Here is a 25,319-nt window from a genome sequence, read left to right on the forward strand (position 1 = left end):
TTCAATTAAAAAACAAAATTATCTATTCAAGACTCAAACTACCCAAAAATAAAAGGATAATACAGGAAACCTTTATTCCTAGAAAATTCAGTACCTAGAGAGAAAAGGCTTAGCTAAAAATTTTAACTAATTTAAAAACCTACGTAGAGCTTCAGTTTACATACTAGTAAATCCAGAATACAATTTTTTGAGTTGTAAGGAAATGACAAAATTAATTCCAAAGGTAAATGACTCACTACATTTAAGTACCATTCTCAATAGTAGTTCTGTTTATTTATTATTTCCTACCACTCCATATATGCAAGGAAAAAAAGGCTTTCCAGATTCAGTATTCATCAACATTTTAGGAGGTCAAGAATCTATCATTCCATAACTGCATATTCCAAAACATTATCCACTAGCTACCCGCAGCTGTTGAACACCTGATATGTAGCTATTCTAAAATGGGATGTGTTCTAAACATACAAAATTTAAAATGGAATTTGAAGTTCTAGGATGAAAAAAAGAAAGTACACAATCTCATTAAGAACTTTATACTTATTACATGAAATATTTCAAGTATATTGGAGTAACTAAAATCTATTATTAAAGATTCACCTACTTCCACCTGGGTTTTTTTTGCAGTACTGGGGATTGAGCCCAGGGTCTACTGCAAACCAGGCAAGCACTCTACTCTATAGAGCTACTCTATAGAGTAGAGTGCTCCTCTATAGAGCTATACCTCTAGACCTCTATTGTTTTCTTTTTACTGTAGCTGTTAGAAAAATTTAAGTGACATATAAAGCTCATATTTGTGGCTCACATGGTATGTGTATTGGCCATCACTGTTCTAGACTGTCACTAGGACATATATATTTTAAAAGGAGCTAAGTATCATTCATGTAAGAAGCAGAAATTTGGAATAATTTTGGGCTCAACTTATGAAAACCTGAAAGTTACTTAACTTGATGACATACTAATAATGAAAAACAATTATTTAAGAAATTCTTGCAATTTGCAAAAGGAGTAATCATAATGTTAAAATTAAAAAACACTAGAAGAATTTACAGACTTAGATTTTAGTCCAGTAAGATGTCAACGTTAATTATAGATGACAGTAAGAAATTCAATCTTTTTTGCTACAATTGCTTTTTCAAAGACAAAAATTAGGTTTCCTAGAATATCTAAAATCTTCTCATGTCTCTCTTCCATATTTGGAAAGCTGATAACTTTCAGTCTGAATTCTTTCTCCAGTCAAGCAATCATAGAATTTAAGTCTAAAAGCATCCCATCCTTGACAACACATTCAACCCTCACCCAAAAACTTCGCCCCTACTTCTTTAAACATAAATACAACCAATCCCAGTTAGTCTTAAAAGGGAAGGAATTTTCAACACACTATTAAGAAAGATGAAACACAAATGGAGTGTTGATGAAGACTAATGAAAAATGTCTGGGTATTTTTTTGTACTTAAATGCAAGCCCAAGTATGAAAGTCTTGAAACTAAGCATATATATTTAAATTCAAAATGCTTTATCTCAATAAATAAGCTAAAAAGCACATCTTAAACAACATGAATGAATTTCTAATTTCAATATTCTAAATGAAGTTTTAGTGGAACACAACCCTGTTTATGCATTTATACATTATTTATGGCTGCTATGATGCTCCTAGGGCAGGGCTCAGGAGTTGCAAAAAAAAAAACAAAAACACATGTGGTGTGCAAAGTCTAAAACATTTACTATCTAGCCTTTCACACAATCTGCCAACCCAACAGAAAGTAATCATCACCCATAGAAATTTCTAAAACAAGACTTTTGTGCATATTGAGTTTACTGGGGCAGGGGTGGGGAACTGCAGACCCCTCCCTCTCCCAATCTTTATCCCCAAACCAGATCAGCATCACATTGACCAGATATACAATGGAATTCTGCACAAGATTTTGTATGAAGGGGTTCCTAAGGGTAAATAAAAGGTTTGAAAATAAAATACTAGGTTCATGAATTAGTATCTGGGTCACAAATTATACTGAAATATATTACCAAGGAGGTCATACTGTTTAAAAATGGGACCCCCTAGGTTGGTTCAGGTACTCCTTCACTCCTATCAGGAGAAACTTTCAAGGTCCTTTCAACCCGTGTTTGAGTTCTTGCTCACAGATGAAAACATATTTATAAAAGACTTCTCTACCTATTCCTTATGCTCTTCCTTCTAAAGAGCAGAATTCTGCCATCTCAGTTAAACACTGTCATAGTTTAATAGATAATCTATTAGGTTATAATTATAATTTCTTTATAAAGAAAATTAACCTATGATGTACTGTGAAATGTACCACATTTCAAGGCAGTCAATTATCTAAAACATATCACCCTGAAAAATCAAATCTATCTGATGGTTATCTTGTTTTAGGATTCTATTTGAGGGAGGAAGGAAGCTATCAGGTAGAAAGTAAACACCATGTCACTTTCCAAGTTCATTTATATCCATGATGATGGCACATTGCTCTCTGATAATGAAGGGGTATACAAAGTATTTGTTTTACCTTGTAAACTGACTACCATTCAAAGACTTAAAAGTTCAACTCTCACAAAATTTTTAAAATGTGTTTAGACCTTGTTTTTTCCATAATATCAAAGCACTATATACAAAAAATAGAGAAATACAAGTCAATGAAACAAATTTCTGGGTCACTTGAAGAAATAGCAATTTATATGTACTGGTTTTATTTCTAAGGTTACCTCAGGGGACTGAAAGCCCCTATGGAGCAAGAGAGCCAGTACTGATATACTATTAAGTATCAGTAACAGGGCACTGACAATTTCAATTTCCAATAAGCCTGTTAATTTTATAAACAAATTTGCAACCTTATTGTAAGTCTCACCTGAGGACAGAGGTAAACTACTTTTTCATTTTTGTTTTTACGGTTGAAGTGCTAACCTTACAGTTTAAAAGTAATTTTGAAACCAGTATTCTTAACATATGTTGCAAGTAAACACCAGAACCTAATGATACCAGTAATGGGAAAAAGAAAAGCTAAATTAAGAAGTCATTCCTTTTCCACAGCTTAGTATAAATTAAAAAAATATACAATGGTATGTGACAATTCACTAATTTTCAATATTTACTTAAGAAGGGGGCAAAATAATTGTAATTCAATCTCTTTCCCACTTGCCAATCCCACCTTTCTACTCTACCTAGTATTTTTCCCTTTTCAAGGGAATTCAAGATCAAGGAATAGTCTTTCTGACTTCCAAATTAGAATTAACTTACCTTTTATTTTTTATATAAAAACTTCAGTTCCCAAAGTCATTTTTTAAAGAAGTTTATATTGTAGATCCAGCAGGAAAAACTTAGGTCAGTGGTTTAACCACAACTTCACTAAATGACTTTACTGGTGTTTTAACATACACCAGATAAAATAACTGTCAACATAGTCTATTCTAAAGTAATTTATGAGATCTTAAGACTGAAAACAAATTCTTTATTTCTACCCTCTTTTCTACAACATAATCCTTTAAAAGCCTTTTAACTAAATTAGATACCAGAATTAAACCAGCAAACACCAAATAAGAGAGAGAGAATAAAATACAGGCATCTATATCTAAATACTTACCTTGATCCTGTCATAGGACCTCTTCCATCCTTGTCATATCCCCCACGCCCTCTACCTCCTCCCTGTGACCCGCCATATCCTCTATTATCTTCTCCATACCTACTCACATCACGACGGTCATCTACAAAACAGAAAATATTACACATAAATTAATAACTACTGTTATTTCTGATAAAATTTTCATGTAACAATATTAAATGGCTTTTCAGAACACACATTAATGTTCTTGGGGAACACACATGTACACAGAACTCAAATGCAAATCATCATAAAATTATCTGAAATTAAACGTGTCTGAGAATTGTACCTGCTTCAAATTCCATTCTGCTAGAAAATTAGACAGCAAAATGGCTATGTGGAATGGTTTGAGTTGAAAAACAACCTTAGGCGCAAGAATTCTAATAACTTAATAGCACAGTCTTAACCTTGAAAATTACTTTTTTACCTCAAAAATATTTAAATGTACATCAAGTACAAATAAGAAAACTGGATTTTCAAACTGAGAGAAGATACTCAGTGAATGAGTTTCCACTTTTAGTCATTCAACAGCCCAATTATTCAACAGGGCTGGGGAGGTAGATTAGTGGTAGAGCACTTGCTTACCATGTGCAAGGACATGAGTTCAATTCTCAACATTGGTGGGGAAATCATCAAATGCTCACTGAGCATTTACCATGGATGAAGCCATAACTAGGCACAGAAGGTATAAAAATTAATTAAGACAGAACCTTGCCCTTTAGTCATTCATTTTCCTAGTGTGGAAAGAAACCTAAATATCAGTGGTATATGGGAGCTATGGGACAAAAGGAAATAATGACTAATCCTTCTTACATGAGGTTAAAGAAGGCTAATATAGAATAATTTCTTCAAATCAAGTGTAACACCATCACCAAAAGAACTGTCAGCAGCAACACTGTCAATTATCAGAGTTCACTGAGACAAGAAAGCAAATCTATATAATCAGCCATCAAAAAGTCATGTGAGGGGCTGGAGTTGTGGCCCAGTGGCAGAGTGCTTGCGTAGCACGTGTGAGGCACTAGGTTTGATTCTCAGCAACACATGTACATATATAAAGTAAAGGTCCATTGACAAATAAAAAAGATATTTAAAAAAAAAAAAAAAGTCATGTGACACCACTGGGGAGTCTCTGACAGGTTTTAAGGAAGACAAATCTAACAATGCTTTCTTTGGCCATGATGAAAACATCTATGTTCAAGGTTACTCCAAATTTTCAGAATCAAATAAAATCCTGTGTGGATTGTTTAATCTAAACTCAATATACAAATAATTCTGTGAGGGAAAAAGAAAAGGAGGTCAATATATCTTACCTTGTGTGTGGTGGCTATAGTTTTCTCTTTGTGAATGATATGATTGCTGGTTTTGATTATAGGAATCATGCTGCTGATCATAATTTGACTGCTCGTTATATGAGCCTTGCTGTTGATCATAGCCTGACTGCTGGTCATATGAATCTTGTTGACCATAGTCTGACTGGTCATACGAAGGCGCTCTTCCACCTTGGCTAAACAGAAATCAATGACTTGAGAAATTTTATAGGATTATGCTTACTGCTGCAAGTTGACTGAGACTGATATAAAAGGTCTGATCAGTTAGAACTCATTATCTACTACAATTTTCTCATGGCTATTACTTGACTCTTATCTACAAAGTCTCCCTTATCACAAACAGAATGACCTTCAAAAAAGACAATTTCACTATCACTGAAAAGGTACCACCAAAAACAAACAAAAAACAGTTGCCACATTACAGGAGAAACCACACCTTTGAAAACTGTAGTAAAGTAAGAAATAACAATGGTTTTCATTTCTCCTTAAATTAAAAAAAAAAAAAAAATGTTACAAAGTACAGTAACATGTCTAATTCTTTTAACAAACATGCCACAGGTGATGAGTTCTTTTATAATAGTGACACTGAAAGACTCTATATCATCTTAATAAAACAATAATAAATCATTCATATTTTAAGTCTGATGAGTTATAGGGACTTGCTTTGTGATGTCATTTTTTATCTGAAACCAACAACAGCTTTCATATTTTTGGCAATTCAAAAGGAAAACTTGTGCAGTGGCAAGTACCTGTAAGTCCTAGCTATTCGAGAAGCTGAATCAGAACGTTTGCTTGAGCCCAGGAGTTTGAGGGTCAATACAGTGGGACCCTGCATCAAAAAGGTAAAATCCTAAGGATGTTCTGAGCAACATGGCTGTATTAATTACCTGCTCTCACTATGGGAATATTAAAAGTCAACACTTAATTGGATTTGAGTTTTAGTAGATTTACTTAAAGAAAAAAAGAACAAAAAGGTCTCATAACTTAACAGTCACATCTTATTCTGCGTCAGAGGATCAGAACAATCTACTAAAGGCTGTTATATTCCCCAACTCCCTACCCAAAGCACAACCAAACTATGGTCCAAGTACTAGCCCTTTACTTTCAAATGGCTGTCAAACCAAACTTAACATTTCTCTTCAATCTGCATTTACATCACAGTTTAAACATTTGTCCTTCATAAAAGGATTCTTCTTAAATTTACTCATGCCCTATGATTGCACTCTACTTTTTACTTTTCAAAGCTCTCTCATATCTGTAAGACTGATAATCTGACCTTACAAATCAAAGCTCTCTCATATCTGTAAGACTGATAATCTGACCTCACAAATCTTTCCCCAATGCTTTAATTGAATTTCACTTAGAATAATTTCCTTCACTGAAGACAAAAAAAAATCCCCTAGAGACCTCAGTTTCTGCCTCATTTTTTAGCTGTGTAACTTAATGAAGTCTATCATCTTAAAATTTTTCTCTCTCTCTAAAATGGGAATAAGTACTAACAGTATCTCAGAGTGGTATCTGAGGATCAATTACATTAGGGAACGAAAAATTACAGAAAGCACAATAAAAGTTGCTATTACTAAAAATAAGTACAAGCTCTTCAAAGCTGAAATTTTTAGAACTTTATGAAACCTATAACTCATTGGCTAATTTCCCCTATCTATATTAACAAAACAAATTCTAGGGTTATCTGATACAGTTATAAGTTTCAGCACTTTTTCGAATTAATATTTTTGTCCCTGAAAATGTAAGATGTTCAAATGGACCAAAAATAAAATTGAGGGGGTAGGGGACAGAGATCGGTGGCAGAGTGCTTGCCCAGCATGTGTGAGGTCCTGGATTTGATTCACAACACAGAAAGAAAATAACAATTAAATCAAGTGGAAATAAAAAGGTACTGAGAAGTTTAAAGCTAGGATTTTGGTAGTGAAAGCTGTTTATTTCCACTGCCCAACACAATCTCAGTACTTTTACTGTTTTCTTACCCTCCTGATGATTCCGTGTTTTGCTGTCCTTGGTTATTATATGATTGCTGGCCATATGAGCTCTGCTTTTGATTCTCATAACCACCGTAGGACTGTGAATAACCTAAAGATTGGCAGGCATATTACTTAGTAAAGGCTCTGATTTATGAATCTCTAAAATAGCAAATTTTAACAAGACAGTCCAACCTGATTGGCTTTGTCCATAACCGGGATAACCACCATAGTTCTGTCCATATGAAGAATCAGACGTTTGTCCATAGCCAGAATAGCTCTGAAATTTAGGTAAATTTATTCAAGTTTCATCACCTACTTAAGACGAAAACAAACCAACAAACAAAAAAACTTGATGAAGAAGACAATTTACTTTTCAACCTACTTGTTGTGCTTGTCCATAGCCTTGGTTGCCTTGATTTCCATAGGAAGAATAACTGTAAAAGAAAAATATAATTCTTGAAAGAAATGTGCTTTAAAAAATTTGAAAATTTAAATGAAAAACCCTGCCTTCATTTTCAACTTTCTACTCAAATACAAGCTTCTTTTCTGAGAATTGTCAATCTACCTGTCTCAGAATCTAAAGTGAAAGGTGATGACCAAAGACTTAAGACATAAATGAAGTCATTCCCAGACTTCTTCAATATTTTGAAGAAGTCAAATACCATAAATTTTTGCTTTATTTCCCACCAAAAAAAAACCCCAAAAAACAAAAAAACAAAAAAATAAACAAAAAAAAAAAAAACAAACAGAACTTCACCAGTGATAGAAAATCTCAAGAGAATTATGCTTTGGGATAAAAAATAAAATAAAAATAAAAAGGTACGTACTGACAAGTCTCATTCAATAGGCAAGTTTTTATTTAATCTCAGGTATAAGCAGAGGTCCAGATTTTCCCAATATTTAAATCATGTACAGACATTTACAGCTAAAAAACACGCTTACAAATAACACTTAAGAATGAGTTATTTCCAAAAACTGCATGATAATATATTATAAATATCTAAAGCAGAAAAATTAGAACTTTTTAACACTAATCAATTTAGTTACATTCTGACAGATTTCCTCCTACCATTTGCCTTACTTAAACATCTTTAGCTTCCGAGAAAGGGCATATGTGGTACCAAAAGTTCAGTTTAAATGCCTCATTAATTAGAGGCATATGTACCTCCAGAGTAGTATCAAAGGATGAAATTATTCTGTATTCCCACTGTCATAGCAGAACCTAAAAGTAGTTAATAGTTGTTGACTGAATGAATAAATATAACTTCCTACGAGTTGAATTTTCTTTAATTCTGTAGAATGTGAGCTCTAGCAAGTAATAAACTTTCTGTATATTACTAATATCCAAAGAAAAATAAAACATTTGAAAAAAATTTTTAAATATTATTTTAGAGCTATTACATGCTAAGAGAATTCTTTAACTTTAAAAAATACATTTCACTGAATAAACACTTGCCAAATGCTTAAGAGATAAACATTACCTATGAAAATAAAAAAATCTGAATCAGTTTTGTTTTTAGGAAGCTTAAAATCTGATGACAGGGATGGGGCTGTAGCTCAGTGGCCAGAATGCTTGCCTAGCATGTGTGAGGAACTGGGTTCAAGTCTTAGCACCACATAAAAATAAACAAAAAAAATAAAGGCATTCTGTCCATCTACTACTATAAAAAAAAAATTTTTTTTTTTCTAAAAATCTGATGACAGAAGATATCTGACATGCTATTCTGAATATCTCATTCTGGGCTGAAAACTGTTTATAGTATAAGCTGAAGGTTTTACTCTGGTAAGTAAAAGAGAAATATACACATTCATATAAACTTTCTTTGTATTGTGGACTTGTAAGGACTCTAAAAATGTTAAACATTTCTATCATAGTGCATCAAGAAAATCTGCACTAGAAATACATTAGCATATCATATACAATCAAAAAATGAAAAGTTTTTTCTAAGAACCTATTAATAGTTCAATTGCTTAAATCCCCTTAATAATTACTTCTTCTAGGTAATTTCCTAAAGAAAACATAACCTTTACAATATCCAGGAGATTTGTTTTAATCTCCAGGAGGAATCTATATTTATTGTTTGTAAACAGTCTTTTAAAAATGGAATGTTTCCCAGATATTTACACAGGGCAACTCTCTTCCCCATAATATACTAATATTTAATTCTCTTAAGACATTCAAATACCAAGTCTCAAAAGAAAAGCCTGACAAAATTCATCTTATTTTTCTCATTTCTAGCCTTTCATGGTATTAAAATTTATGTATACTTTACCTTTGCTGTTCACCCCCAGACTGACCGTAACTTCCAGAATCTAAAATACATAAAAACAATTTTAAATCTTACTTGAAATTGTTGTCCCCTAAGACTGACTTTAGCTGATATGGATGAAATGTGGCAAGAAAATGTCAAAATTTATTGCAGAAATGAAAACTACAAATTAAATACTGTACAAGGAGAAATCTATTCAAATAGCATTTGTTTAACATAACTACATCTTTGAAAACTGCTCTATAAATGAGTGTGGATGGTCACAAGAACTAAATGAACAAATGTGAAACCATCAATTAAAACACATTCTTTAAAAAAAGTCCAAAGCAAGGCTTGGTGGTGCATACCTGTAATCCCAATGCCTATAATCCCAGCAACTCAGGAGGCTAAACCATGAAGATGCCAAATTGAGGTCAACCTAGGCAATTTAGCAAGACCCTTCCTCAAAATTAAAAAAAAAATTAAAAGGGCCAGGGATCACCCTGCCCAAGTCACCAGGGAGCAGGGGATGGGGGTTACCACAAAAGAATTGAACACTCAAACATTCCCAGGTGTCTGCTTATGGGGCTGGCTTGGGTCAAAGCCAGAGAAAGGCACTGACAAAAAAAAAAACTAATCCCTGTGTTGGGAGTCTGCAGTATAGTTTCAAACTGCAGGTTGCAATTCACCAAGGGTCATGGGGACTAAGTAATATGTTGCAACCAGCAATTCCTAAAAACAAAATCTGATTCTATCCGGGGTTTAAAAAAAAAAAGTGGGGGAGGGGGGAACGGCTGAGGATGTATTCAGTGGCAGAGTACCCCTGGGTTCAATCCTCAATATCAAAACAAAAAAAAAAAACCCAAAACTCAAGTCACATTTTATATTTATATATGAAAAGATACCTGTTAAAACTTAATCAGGTTCAAAAAAAGGGAGGAAAGTCATGCATTCTGACAAGATAAATACCCAGGATTATATTTACTTACATATCCTTACCACCCCAACATACACCATTTCTCTATATTGGACTGTTGTGGTTGTCAGCACCAAAAAAGGGTTTCCAAATACCTGCTAAAAGTTGCTCAGTTATTTTAATTTTACCAAGCTTTCAGGGACTCAGCCAACTAAGTATACTAAGTTAGTAATACCTACTTCTAGTCTACATTTTAGCAATAAAAATTACCAAGGAAGGCATGAATTAACATGCCAAAAAGAAAAAAGAAAGTTGAACTTTAAGCTTTTCTCAATATTTCAAAGTGCCAATCACATCAAAAATCGTGGAAGAGCGGGGGCACAGTGGCACATGCCTATAATCCCAGTGACTCAGGAGGCTGAGACAGGAGGATCACAAGTTTAAAGCCAGCCTTAGCAACTTAGAAAGGCCCTAGGTAACTTAGCAAGACCCTGTCTCAAATAAAAAATAAAAAGGGCTGGGGAAGATGCTCAGTGGTTAAGTGCCCCCTAGTTCAATCTCCAGTACCAAAAAAAAGAAAAAAAAAAAAAAAAATTGTTAAGAGTCTCTGTCCTTTTGGCTTCCAGACAAAGGTATGACTTCATTTATTTATGACAAGATCAGTTTTATATGAGACTCTTTAAAACTGCAAAATGACTGACTGAAACTGCTGACCATTAGTCCCAAACTCACCCAACCTTAAAAAATGTTGTTCAACAGTTATGAAACCCACCCAAAATTAAATTCATTTAATTTACATAAAGCTGCTATATGAAAACATTGCCACTGATTGTAGAAGTGGGTGACAACAGATTTGCCACTTGTCTGTAAATAAAGATCTCCAATCTGAACAAGATTTTTTTTAACACTCAATTTTAATAGTAAATATAATCTTAACACAAACTATTTTATGACTGTAAAGGACATAAGATTACTTAGAATTAAAAAGAAAACACTGTACATCACTGTGACTAAGTAATTAATGACTAAAGCTGGTAATAACCAAAGAAAAACAAGAAAAAGATACAAAATCTACTAAACTATGAAGAGATTAGAAGCATCTATTCAATGGCAAAGGAAATTAGCTTCACAGAAATCAGAGGGTGAAAAGCATTATGGGGGAAAAAAACTGAGTGAAACTTAAAAAAAGACAACAGGAGAGGCATGAAGCTTCAGGTTAAACTGTAACCAAAGGGGTGGGGAGGGGGCGGGGGGAAAGAAAGATAATAGAATGAAACAAACATCATTACCCTTCGAACATGTATGATTACACAAACAGCGTGACACTACTTCGCCACAACCAGAGAAATGAAAGTTGTACCCCATTTGTGTACAATGAATCAAAATTAAAAAAAAAAAAAAAATTTCCTTTTGGTTCAGGTGAAACTACAGAAGTTATAGCACCTATATCATGTGACCCTATCTCAAATCTAGTAAGTATTAAGGTCCTTAACCTTAATCCAGTCCCTTCAGCCTTTTGAAATTCTAAGTTCAACTTCTTTAGCTAGCTGATTTTAAAACATCATGATATAAAAATAAGCATTCTGATCAGTAAAATCTGGCCCTCAGTATAAATACTTCAGTGATAAATGTAGATGGATATCTTACATTCACCAAAGAAAATCAGTTTATAAATGTTATTTAAGATATCTTAAACAACTGTACATCAAGATTACTTGAGTCTTGTATAATGGACTCATGAATTATTTAGATATGCTTTTAAACTTCCAAGTGTATAGGGTTTTCTATTTGCTTTCTCTAAAAATAATTTATTAACCCCAAAAAAGGTACTTTTATCATTCTTTGTATGATAGAAAGAACAAACACCTGTACATGTCCCACATGCACTTAAAAAGAATTTATAAAGTTTCTAAATTTATAAAATTTCTAAATGCACTGTATGTCTACAAATCATGTTTGCTGACTCTTTGGGCTCAGGCCTGTTGCAGCAACATGGTTAGTCACACCAAGGTCAGAATGGTCATTAATATGGGAACCTTGATGGTTCCTCTCTCCAAAAAATGAAAACTGAGGTCAGCCAGCACACCAAAAACACTTTCTCCTTCTGTGGTAAAAGCAAGATGAAGAGAAAAAAAAAAAGAAAAAAAAAAAAAAAAAAAAAAAAAGATGAAGAGACAGGCTGTGGGGATCTGGCACTGTAGAGCCTGGGCCTATACCACCACTTCTTCCCTCACAGTTAAGTCTATCAGAAGACTGAAAAAAATGAGAAAGACCAGTAGATTTCTTACCATTTAAGACAATCCTTAGCTATAATAAATGGGTCAATTTATATAGCAAAAAAGATTGTCTGCTACTTGTACCATTCAGATTTTATTAATGTTTGGCGTATTCTTATTGCTTGCCTTATCTCATTAGTTTTAAAACTTCCCACTGGACTACAGACTTGTCAATTTCTCATACCTGTCATTTTGTTTTCTTTTGAGGCTATATAGTTAGGCATATAAAACTACATATATATCTTCCATGAATTTTCTTTTAATATTACATAATGACTATCACCTTTAGGGTAGCGTCTGCCTGGTCTTTTTCCATCTTACTTTCAACACTTATATTTTTTTGTGTATCATTTCTAAACAGCATTTTCTCTAAGCTATTTTTTCTTTTTGCGGTGCTGGGGATTGAACCCAGGGCCTTGTACTTGTGAGGCAAGCACTCTACCAACGAAGCTATATCCCCAGCCCGCCATTTTTTCTTAATGGGAACCTCTGGTGTTTTAACTGAGGTTATATTTTTCTATTTAATTTTTATCTGTTCCTACCCTTTTAAATTGGAACTTTCTACTTAACATGGTTTTTCTTTTCCTTTTAACTCCTTTTCTATTTTCTTTACTCCTTTTTCCTACTGCTTTAGAAGTTATATTCAGTATTACCATTTTTTATGACTATACTCAATTTTTAACATTTTTCTGAAAAAGTTCAAAATTATCTTCAACCGCCATTGAAATACATGAACTTTAATACCCTAATGCCAATCACAACTTCCACCTATTATTTACTTTCATTCTTCCTCTCTAAATCATGTTAATGTTCAATATCATGTATGTTGGTATTTCTTATTTACCATGCTTTTTTCTTCTACATTGGTTCTTACACCCCATTCTACCCTTCTGGATTCTATATATATTTTTGTTGTTTTGCAGTGCTGAGGATCAAACACCGGTTCTCATACATCCAAGAGCTCTACCACTGAACTACACACCCCCCAGTCCTGAATTTCACATTATTAGTTCTTTCAACAAAGGACTTAAAGTGGTAGTATTTGTAATATGAGGTACTTATCAGTATGATATAGTTTCTGGAGTTGTTTTTGTACTGGGGATTGAACCCTGGAGCATTTTACCATTGAGCTATATATATCTCGGCCATTTTTATTTTTTGAGACGGATCCTGCTAAGTTGCTTAGGGTCTCACTAAATTGCTGAGGCTGGCCTCGAACTTGTAATCCTCCTGCCTCAATTTCCCCAGGTGCTAGAATTACAGACATGCTTGCCACACATAAGATAATTTATTTGGAGAGAAAATTCAAGGTCAATGGCTATTTTCCCTCTAAACACTATTTTCTATCCCCTTAACATTTTAAAGCTATTACCAATCTTACAACTGCTCCCTAACTTCTCTGGCAGGTTTGTTATTGGTAATTCGTAATTTACACTTTCACATTAACTTATGTAGATATCGATGTATTTTTGTCTCATTTAAGTCTAGTGCTTAATTCAAAATGTTCATCTATTTTTGGAAAACTCTCATCTTTTAAACTATTGATTATTCCATTTTATTCTCAATCTTGTTATTAGATATAATACAGGATTTTCCAACCTATTTCCATGTTTCTTTTCTTCCATTTTCATCTTTTTATCCTTCCAAGTTAATTCTGAAAGATTAGATCTATCATCCACATTTACTATTTGTAAGGCAGATCACATCAATAATATCCATAATTATTTCTTTGCTTAGGTCTCATATTAAACTTACTACTTTTTTCAACTCCAGAAATAAGTAGATCTTTTTCAAATTTATGTGGTCTTTTCCCTAACATCATGGTCTTAGGGTTGATTCACTGACCGTTCTAGGTTTTAAATAACCTTCAGACATAATACTTTCCCATTATCAGAGTTCTAAGTCACATAATTCTTGTTTTGGAAAAATTTTCCTTGATGTTCCACAACTTTTTTTTTTTTTTAACTGTGAACTGATTTTTTGAGAACTTATTTTTTTGATTCCTTGTGTAAGTTGTGAAACTTCCTTCAGAAAAGGTCTTTTCATTTGTTTTTACCAGAAACACTAAGGATCTTATCAACAAATAAGTAATTTTTAAATTAATTTGTCTTAAGGTTTCTTGGAGCCTAAATGAATACTCAAATTGTGTGAAGCATGGGCCCTAGGTTACAAATCATCAGACAACACTTCTTACTGTGTAAGCTTCCTTCTTCTCTCTTATGCTAGCAGGAAGTATTTTTCTAGTTCATTCCTTCAGTGAAAATACATAATCTGTAAGCACAGGATTTAAGGGTTTCAGTTCTCACTACCTGACGAAATAGTTTCAAAGTTTCATCTTCTGTCCTTACATAGTTACTTGGACAATAAAACCTAATGAGATCTCAATGAGATCCACACCCGCCTCTCCAGGATAGCTACCAAATTATCAGCTCTATGCCTATCAGTGGCATAACTTTTTGCCTTTTTTTGGTGGGACACTAGATTTTCAGGATATCCACCAAACTGCCAGAATGAGAAGGACCTTGACGTTATAATTTTTATGCATAATTGATATTACACCTGTGATTTTAACTCAAAAGTTCAGATAACGCACCTTTGTAAATAGTAGTTGAATGTCAGACTCTGACTTAAAATGTTTATAATTTTCATTTATTAATTACTGAAGTGCTTGTATTTTACTAGGTTTATGCCAGGCACAGAGGCACACGCCTGTAATCCCAGCAACTCTTGGGAGGCTGAAACAGGATTGTGAGTTCAAAGCCAGCCTCAACAACTTAGTGAGGCACTGAACAATCAGGGAGACCCCATTTCTAAATAAAAATATATATAAAAGGGCTGACAATGTGGCTCAGTGGCTAAGCACCCCTGGGTTCAATCCCCGTTACCAAAAAAAAAAAATTTTTTTTACTAGATTTATAAGTCTATCCTGTTAGGCATATTTGGAGTGGCTGAGTCAATTTTATAGATTAAATTTACAAGTGTAATCTGTAATGTTTAAGGACACAACATTAATGTTATTAGTTGCTTAAGGGAAGTTTACCATTAATTTTATTAATTTAGACACCCATCAAAGAATAAGTCAAAAGCACGATTATATACGAAGACAAAAGTATTTTTATACATATTACAAAATGTATAAATAGTATAACAAAGCTAAACAGAACTTAAAGATTCTAGCTTTATCTGAAAGTTATATTAGAAACAAGCACATTAAGTAATGCTTGAACACTTGAAGGTCAATCTCAACATTTAAAAAATTACTAAGTGACACCTTGTGTTTTGGTAATCTGAAGATCAGTGCTAATCAGCTCCTACACTAATATGATAGAAGAGTCTGAGTTTTACAATGCAACCCCCTGAATTTTAATTTTCCTTTAAAATTATCTAGTCTCATAAAAGTCATTTTTTACATCAATAATTACATTAAGAATCAAAACAGGCAAAAATGGGGGCTGGAGAGATAGCTCAGTTGGTAGAGTGCTTGCCTTGTAAGCACAAGGCCCTGGGTTCGAACCCCAGCACCCCAAAAAAAAAAACAGGCAAAAATGTTTAATGAACACTATCCATTTAAACTTGATTGACTTAATCATAAGAATAGAATTTTAATTTTTTTTACACATAGGTAAGTTATACAACTCCTGAGGAAATACTTGTATGCACTTCTCTGGAGATTTACGAGACTACTGACAAATTATGTACCTGGTAAAAGATGCACAAATGTCTACTTTGAAATAAGAAATTATTCCTCTATGAGAAAGAAATTGAAGGCAACGGATAACTTTAATGCAGCTATTGCTTCTTCCATCAAATGTGCAGATTTTATTTAAAAAGAACAATTATGGCTCCTTAATATCAACGTTAATCTAAGGAAAGTACATCAGTCTCCTGTCCAATCTATCTTACTAATTTGTACATCTTTCCATTCTTGTGCGAGACTGGATTCCGGGGCTGGGGAGGTTTTTCTCTAAATTCTAACAAGTTGACTCTTAATAAAAATGTAACAGGCTGCCCCAATCATATGGTTTCAGGAAACGTTTTCACACGGAATATCTAACTCTCACGAGGTAATGTATCAAGTGAATGAATACCTGGGTTTCTGTGGCCTGTCATGTAGACTAAAAACGGAGGACCGTCTGTGATCTGCTAGAACTGCTGAAGTCTAGAGGCCCTCCAGGTTCCACACTTTTTATTCTGGTTTAGCAAGATCTCAACTGGATGTCCCAAAGAAACTAAAGCCTCTTTTTCTCTTCCACGAAACGTTAAGGTACCTATCAATTTAATTACTTGGTGGAAGAATCTGCCTTTCCTTTGCTCTCTAGTTACGCACAGGAGCTTATCAATAATAGACAAGGCTCATCCTCAGCTCTTTCAGGACAAATAACTGGAGTTAGAACGACAGAGGAAAGTGAAGAAGAATATGAATTTTATGCAAACCCCCCCCCCAGCTTGAATGCGGGTGGTTACTGTACAGGGAATGACGTTAAGTACGACTTCGTGTAAGGCAATGTCCTTTGAAAGGGCTCCCAGAGCGTCAAGGCCCCCACCTGATGAATGGGTGAGTCGGGAAGGCCCAGCTCCACTTCGCGGATGGGGAAACTGAGGAACGAGGTGGCGAGATGACTGGCCCGAGGCCTCGCTGAAAGATCTGAGGCGGAGCGGAGAACCAGAAGCACCGGTTCTCAGGCTGATGCTCTGATCTCGGATCCCCCCGCCCCTACGGTGGCGTAGAAGGCCTCCGCCCCCCGACTCACACACACCCTCCCCGGGGAGTCGAAAGTCTCCTCAGGTTCCAAGGACAGGGCCAAAAGACCGGCCCCCGAAGCGCTCCCGCCGAGATTTGCAGTAAGGGAGCGTTGGGAGCGTGCGTGCCTCCAGTCCAACATGGCGGCGCCGCGTCCGCCCCCCCACCCGAACCTCCCTCAGGCCGGAGGCTTTCCCTCGGGGCCCTCCGGTGGGCGGGAAGACGGCCCAACCCGCCAGGCCCCTTCTCGCCGCTGCCGCTGCTCGCTGAAGTAGTCACCTACCCGACATGACTAACGGCCGCGGCGCGGAGCCCCCAGAGCCCGCCGAGAACAAGGAATACAAGAGCCAGGCGGCGCGGCGGCCGGAGCTGTTCCGAGCGCGGCGCGGCGGGCTGAGGCCGACTGCGGGAGCCCAGCAGCCAATCAGCGGGCAGCGGGCGATACCACCGCGCCACGACAGAAGGGGTGGTCATGCACTAGTGCCCCGCTCCGAAGTCTGAGGACTTCAGTGTCCCTTTTTGTTCGCCCCTCCAAGAGCCATACCATTATTGAGAGGGAACAGAGAGGAGAATGTACCAATGCCATTGTCAGGCGGGGGAGAAAACTGGACCGACTCGCTCTGTCCTGTTTACAATCCTATTTCTCACTCTTTGGGATCTGATATAATTCGAGGTTAGGAAGGTAGAGTGGAGGTATCTTATCAAAACAAACTATTGGTTAGAAAAGGCCTTTCTTCCCCTAAAATTGTAAATGGTATATTCTAGTTCCGTAGTTTTTTGCAGCGGAGAACTTGAGCCACCTGGGGGCGTTTGGAGTCTGAGAATCTGGAGACCGAAAATCGTGACGAGCTCTGGTACCTGATCACCTCTCGGCCTGTTATTATAACTGCCCTTGTCGAGTAGAAAACAAAGTGAGACCTGCACAAAAGTGTGCATTAAAATGAAGTCACATCAGGCGCGGTGGCGCACATCTGGACTCCGGGTTGTTCAGTAGGCTGAGGCAGGAGGACCACAAGTTCGAGGCCAACCTCAGCAACCTAGCGCGACCTTGTCTCAAAATAAAAATAAAAAGCGATGTAGATGTAGCTCAGCAGTAGAGTGCTGCCGAGTTCAATCCTCAGTACTGCCCAAAGGGCGGGGAGAAAGAAAGAAACAAAGCAAACCCGACCCTAAGAATTAGGGAAGGCAGGGGATCAAGCTCTATTTTCAGTACTATAACAGCTAACTATTGTGTACACCTTACATCATCCCATTCAATTCTCACAATAGACTGATGAAATATTTTCCTCAAGTTGAAGATAAAACGAAATTCACTTGCCCTAGGTCATGCAGCTACTAAAAGACCAAGGTGAAATTTAAAGTCTGGTAACCGATCATTGTTGTGGGTTTAACCAGACAGGACTACTGGGGCCTAAGGATATTTTCCCAGAGGATGTGACAACTGAGCCAAACCCTAGCTGTTGAGCACTAGTTGACCGGGGTGAAAAAGTGGGCAAAGGATCTGTCCAGACTAGTTGTAAAACAAGTGAGTATCGAAGCTTAAGTGTGGAGTATAGCCTCCAGGGAAAGAGTAGTAGGAGATGATGCCAGAAAAGTAGGAGGCTAAATAGCTGAGACCTTCCTTGTAAAGTACATTCAAGTTTGAACTTTATCTTCAAGGCAATGGGAACCACCCACCAGAGAACTTTAAAGGAGAAGAGTAAGATCAGATCTGTATTTTCTAGCTGAGGAATGAAGGATGCACAGAGGTGAGAGGTGCCTAAGCTCAGGGAGACCAATGCTATGGCCAATGCAGTAATTCTGGTGAGAGGTCATAGTGCTCTAGATTCAAGTAGTAACTGTGGAGAGGGAGATGAGTGCAGAGATCCCAGATACACTCAGGGGTAGACCCTGAAAGAGCTAATAATCCATTTGGGTGGAAGGGACTACTGCAGAGAGAGGAGTCTGAAGTGAATTCTGAATTCCCTATATACACAAGTGGTCAGATGGAGATGTCATTCATTATAATAGGAAACAAGAGAAACAGGTTGGGATAGAGATGGAGAAGTAAGTTCAGAATCCATGCCTTCAGGTCAGAAAGAAAAATATGAAGTCACCTCTCGTTATATCTGCAGTAATTGTGCCCTCATCTAGATACAGAGGGTCACGGAACCCTCTGGACAGGTCCAAACAAGCAAGGCTAAAGAAATAAAAAATATTCTTTAAAAAAATTATTTTATGAGACATTTATTTCGAGACAGAGTCTTGCTATGTGGTCCAGGCTGACCTCAAACTCATGATCCTCCTGCCTCAGCCTTCCTAGTGGCTGGGATTATAGGTGTGGATCACCACACCTGTCTAAGGAATAAAAATTCTTTCATTACTAAAAACCATTGAATTTTTTTGCATCTATATTGAGGAAGGCAACCCAGAAGAGAGTTGGGTAATGGGGGAAAGAAGGAGATTGTATTATTCTATTTTTTCTTATCATTGTTTTTAAAGAAGGAAATGCAGAAAGTGTTGCTCATCATTAACTCCTAAATGATCTGTCCATTCATTCACTCTTCACTCACTTGCCATTTCCTGAGGTCTACTTGGAAAACCTTGGAAATAAGAAGTTCCTCCAGGAACTGCACTTTCAAAACAGGGATGGTGCAAACCTGTGTCTCTGATCAACTGCTGAAGTGCTAGGATTGGAGGAAGCAGAAGGTGTTCTAAAAACACAGGGAAAGGGAGGATACCTCATCCATGTGACAGTGGGGGGATATCAAGGAAGGATGACTGTAGGGGGTGCCTGCCACACTGAGCTTTGAATAATTATCTAACAGGGGTATACCAGGAACACCATGCTATATTTGCTGAACAGCAAAGGGCCTGTATTTGCTGTACTGGGTGAGTGCAGCTTTGGAAATTGCGAGTTGTTCCCTCTGGTTCATCCGTGGAGCTGTAGGGACGGGGAGTGGTAATAAACAGAGTGAAAGAAGTAGGCAGAACCACATTCTGAAGAGCCTCTGTGCCTTATGGAAGAGTTTGGACATTAAATTGAAAACAACAGGGAACTTCCTCAGAAGTTAATTGAAGGAGTAACATTTAGTTTTCTATATCCATTATCTCTTTTAACCTTCTGTACAGGCCTGTTAAATAAAGATTGTTGTTATTCACATTTTGTAGATAAGAACCCTAAAGCTCAGAAAGGTAAAATTCTTTAGCCAATTAGAGACAGAAACAGAGCTCTTAGCAGGCCCTTGAGCCAAGTTCAGTGATCTGTTCAAAGTGTCCCTGGTGTCCCAAACTTGAAACAGAGAACTCCTCCCAGGTCTGCACTGCTCAGGAGCTTCTTCCCAAGGGTCTTTCTCTATCTAGTCTTACTCAGATTGACTCCGTACCCTCCTGCCTTCCAGGCTTTTGCCTCCCCTAGGAATGATTATCTGCAACAAGCTCATATCTTCACCCAGTTATTCTTCATACCACCAGATCCTGCTTCCTTGACATCCTGGCCCCAGGCTACATGTTAAAGAAAGACAGCAGGTATATTTTACACATCAGCTTTAGCAGAATGTCTCTAAGAAGATCTTAGTCCTGGGCCTGTTTGCCCTGATCCATTCCTCACGTCCTCACATAAGAAGCTGCCTCTGCAAGTTGTGTTGTTTCAGTGTCAGAAATTCCCTCAGGCGGAGTGGAGCATGTGGGTCAGTGGTAGATTGCTTGCCTAGCATGCTCCAGGCCTGGCTGCATCCCCAGCAACACACGCACACACAGTAGTTACTTTCAACCAATGGGAGACCTGGTGGGAAATTAGATAGGAAAAGAAAGAGGAAGGAAAGGAGGAGAGAGGGTTATTTCTTCCCATTCCCCTCCTCTTCTACCTCAGGGGATGTTCAGAGTCCAGTTTTCATTGGTGACCCTGGCTCCTGAGCTCCAGAACCCACTTCCTCCTCTTGTCCCTCCAGCCTATGACTGGAAGAGTCTTGTTGCTACTGATAATTTTGAGCTGCTTCCATCTTCTGTGTAGCTTCCCAACACTTCCACCACTGCCCTGCAGGCCTTATAAGGACATTGTATAGACACTGGATTTATGTAGGGTGAGAAGGGAAGCCATTAGAGGGAGCAAAAAGGCCTGACCTATTTTACCAGGATTTCTCTGACTTCTGTTTTAAGAATGCAGTCGACTGTCATAGGCAAGAGGAGAAGCAGGGAGAAGTCATCGCTCAGACCAGAGTAAAATCCAGATCACAGTGAAATCCTATGGAACTCACAGCTGTACCACATAATTCAAGGCTTTCCTATTTTGCCAGTGTGTTCTGACTGGGTGCCATAATTCCTCTCTGAACTTCCAGTGCCTAGCACAGTGCCTGAAAAGGTAAGTATTTTTTTAAAGGAAAGAAAAAACTTTGCATTGAATGAATGAATGACTGAATAACACCAAAAAAAGAATATGCCTTGTCTCTCTGGCTTGTTTGTAAACTTCTCAAGCTTCAAGACTTATCTAGGACTTTCCTGCATCTCCCATGGGGTGCAAAGTAAGTGTTCCATGAGTAAAGTGTTTGTTGAAAGAATGACAGTCAGTTTGTGCCAAGTGCCGCAGGCAGTGTGTAGCCATTGTCACCACCTCACCCCTCCAGGAAGGTGTCCCTGGAGCTCTGTTCCTGTGGCCTTCCTCGAGAGCAGGCTCCAGGATGATTACCCTGAGGTTCCAGCATTGCAGCTGGAGGCTCCTTGAAATTGAGCGGACTGCCCTGTCCTCCTGACTGTGGCAGGCGCTTCCTGTTTGGGGTGGAAAGGAACCAGACATTTTCCTGTTGGTAGGTCTTTTAAGCAAAGCAGCAGATGCTGAGCAGGTCCTGGCCCAGGCTTTCAGGCCAGATGCCTGGTGGTTTGACAGCCTTTATATGGAAGGGAAGTGGGCACAGTGCCAGATTGGCTAGGCTTTTATTGTGCTCCTTGCAAGTCCCCTGGGTCCTGGTGTGAGTAAAAAACAAACCAGAAGAGGCTGACGCCTTGCTAAACCGTGATGAGGGTTAGGGGAAATGGGCTGCTCTGAGCCAGTGAGCATTGCCTAGTGAGAAGGTGTTTCTGTGACTGTGCTTGGGCAGGCTCTGGTGTGTCATCTGAATGCCAGTGTGCTCAAGTGTGAACCTGTGCACAGAATGCACCAGTGTACACTTGTGTCTGTATACCCGCTATCCATCACTTCAGGGAATTTAAGTTGCTAATTGCCTAGCTTGCTCCCCCTAGCATGTCAGGGTAGTAGACAAAGACAAGAATTCTCTTTGTCCCATTTTAAAATGGCAGAGACTCAAGAGAGGTTGGATAACTTGCAAAGGGCACAGTGTGAAAAAGTCAAGATTTAAAGCCAGTTCTGTCTCAGTCCACATATCTTGCTTTTTCCAGACACGTGCACGCGCGCGCACACGTGTGTGTGTGTGTGTGTGTGTGTGTGTGTGTGTGTTTCAGGAAAAGGCAGGCAGGTACACTTGTGAATGTGACCCAGATTGACAAGCTCACACCCACAACTGCTGGAGAGAAGACATCTGTCTCCCACAGGCAGAAGTGGCTGCCAGAAAGTCAGGGCTTCTGGAATTGCATTATAGTCACAAACGTGAAGGCCGCAGTGAGTGATGATCCAAATGATCCCAGCCAAGGTCCTCATGCCTCTTATATCCTCGGGACTCTGGGGAAAGTCTCTCTTCAGCTCTCTCAAGCTCATCTCTTGTCCTCATTGTTCCTCTATTCTTCCTATTCTTGTGGTTTCCTCAGGTTGGTCTTCCCATGAGTGCCTTTCTCCAAAGCCCAGAATTCCTTCTGATAAAATCTACTTTGTTTTCCACACACTTCCTGGGAAGGAGGAAAGGGCAGAGTCAAAGCTGATTGTTCCTCCTATTATTAAGAGAGAAACTGAGGCCTAGTGATTTTTGTCCAGACTCACACATCCTGCCTGATTCAAGGGGTCCTGCTGTGGCCTTCTGTCAGAGCAGAAGTGGCAGCTGCCAACCACTCCCCTCGGCAGACAACATGCCCAGACCCTGGCACAAGTTCCTCAGAAGTCCTGTCCACTCTGGGAGGGCTGGGAGGCACTGAGGATCTGAGCCAAACCCCAGTGCTAAAGGAGGAAAGGAGGGGGAAAGACTCTTTGAAGAGGAGGTGTAGAAAGGACTGCCAGCCCAGCAGGGTTAGAAACAACTCAACCAAGATGGGGTGGGAAGGGAGGTGAGAACCAGACCATTAGAAAACCCAGAGATGTCTTTCTCTTAGACACTGGTAATTAGTAGTTAGTGATTCTGTGGGTCTAGAGTCTGAATTTTGGTGCAGAGGAATGATGGGGATTGAACCCAGGGCCTCACATATGCTAGGTAAGAGATCTACCACTGAGCCCCCCAAACCCAGGAATCTGAATTTTTAATAAGTGCTTCTAGGTGATTCACTTCAAGTGACCCAAGAATTCCATTCTATAAATTGGACTTGAGGCAAGATAGTATAATGTTTAAGGGTCCAAGATCTGGTATTATACCATCTGGGTTTGAATCCTGGCTCCATTATTAAGTTTAGTGAACTCAAACAAAGGATATAATCTCTGTGCCTCAGTTTCTTCATCTTTAAAGTAAGGATGTTTATAACAGTAGCTTTCTATGACATGAATTATGTGAAGCACAAACCACACATACAGTATATGTTCCTTTTGCAACAAGTGCTAATCATTATTATTTGTTCGGATTCCTCATTTCCATTCCTACCCCCTCTCCCACTCCCACCACAGGAAGAAATAATGATACTGGATCAACAGAGGGGCTTTTCACCACAGTATTGCTTTGAACGGGGGCGGGGGGGTCAACTTTGGAGTATGTTTGAATATCCCTGCTCCAAAGCCATCTCCCTCCCATCCCTCTCCAGATACTCTCATTGTGAAGTGAACCTCTTTCCAATCAACTGACCAGCCTTTTCTCATCTTCTTTCCTCCTTGGATCCCCCTCCGATCCCCGCAGCATGCACAAAGTTCAAAGTGATTTGGCTCAGTTTGTGTCCTAGATAGTAAAAATAGACCACATAGTCATTTGTGAGGGTTTGTGGGCTTCTAGGTTTTGAAGATCACAGACTTGGATGCTTGAGGATTCATAAGTAATCTTTGAAAATGGAAGGAAACCAAAGCCTCCTGCTACTCAAGCTCCAACCCGGGAAACACTCTGTCTTCCTGGGAAATGGAGACATCCTGTAGAAGGCAAGGTTGAAGCCCAGAGTGAGTGTAGGGTGTGGGGCGGGAAGTGTTCTGCCTAAATTCTTGTAGGCACTTCAAGTCCAATGGCACCTCAAAGAGGCCACAAGCACAAGAGGAGTGGGAAAAGGCCAGGATGTGATAAAATAATCTAACCGAGGAGACAAAAGGGAAACAGAGGAAATCACCTCTCAAATGCAGCAGTGGTGCTAACAGGAACAGGGACTAACCTGCAGTGCAGAAAAAGGCAGGATCAGTTCCTGTCTCCTCCCAGATATGCAGCCTTTTAGAGAACCACAGTTTCCCTCTTCACTCTTTGCAGTGAAGCCATATGGAGAACCTCTGAGGTATGCGGTAAGAAGGATAGAGAGATTCTGCTTAGAGAAATAATTGGCAAGCCCAGATTGAACTTCCTCTTGGCCCACAGTATTCTTACCAACTGATGCTTCTCAGAGCTCTCTGCCCCAAAGTAGGGCTTTCTGTGCTGTCAGAATTTATCCATTGGTCAAGGCCACCATATGCCATTTTCATACGTGTGATCTATATACACCTGCCCTAGAGTTATCAGATCAAATAAAAGAAGCCTGATTAATGATGAATATATATATTTTTTTAGTTTAGATATGTTCCAAATATTGAGTGGCACCCACTTGTATTAAACAACTATTTGTTACTAATGGGATACTCAGGTTTAACTTAGGATCCTATATTTTTAAGTGCTCTAGCAACTTTGTTCCACTCCCCTTCAGAATCTCTCCCAGGGACCACCACAGGATTGTGTTTGAACCAGCAGCTTTGTTACAATATTTATGTCCTTAGCAGAGAACTTTCATTCTATACCACCCAGCGGGACTGGAAGCTCTCTGAGGGCAAGGCCCAAGCCTCCTCCAGCATCTTAGAGGTGCCCACCCAGTAAGGGATGCTCCTTACAGATGTGCACAGGGGCATCCTTAGAGATGGGCAAAGAAATCCAACCTCAACTCTTTGCTCCTGAGGAATCCCTGGCACTGGTATGTATATAGCATGGAAGGCC

General features: G+C 38.3%; 1 protein-coding gene across 1 annotated transcript in view; it reads right to left on the reverse strand.

Annotated features, from left to right (window-relative positions):
• Nucleotides 1–17,502, reverse strand: part of Taf15 (TATA-box binding protein associated factor 15) — a 29,732-nt gene extending 12,230 nt beyond the window's left edge. The window contains exons 1-7 of the mRNA XM_047545073.1: nucleotides 17,384–17,502; nucleotides 9,192–9,231; nucleotides 7,301–7,352; nucleotides 7,111–7,195; nucleotides 6,925–7,027; nucleotides 4,922–5,115; nucleotides 3,594–3,714 (exon numbers count right to left, since the gene is read on the reverse strand). Coding sequence (XP_047401029.1) covers nucleotides 3,594–3,714; nucleotides 4,922–5,115; nucleotides 6,925–7,027; nucleotides 7,111–7,195; nucleotides 7,301–7,352; nucleotides 9,192–9,231; nucleotides 17,384–17,390 — 602 coding nt within the window. The 5' untranslated portion in view covers nucleotides 17,391–17,502. The remainder of the gene's footprint in view (nucleotides 1–3,593; nucleotides 3,715–4,921; nucleotides 5,116–6,924; nucleotides 7,028–7,110; nucleotides 7,196–7,300; nucleotides 7,353–9,191; nucleotides 9,232–17,383) is intronic.
• Nucleotides 17,503–25,319: the final 7,817 nt, after the last annotated feature.

The sequence above is a fragment of the Sciurus carolinensis genome, chromosome 3 (genome assembly GCF_902686445.1).
Source record: "Sciurus carolinensis chromosome 3, mSciCar1.2, whole genome shotgun sequence".
NCBI lineage: Eukaryota > Metazoa > Chordata > Mammalia > Rodentia > Sciuridae > Sciurus > Sciurus carolinensis.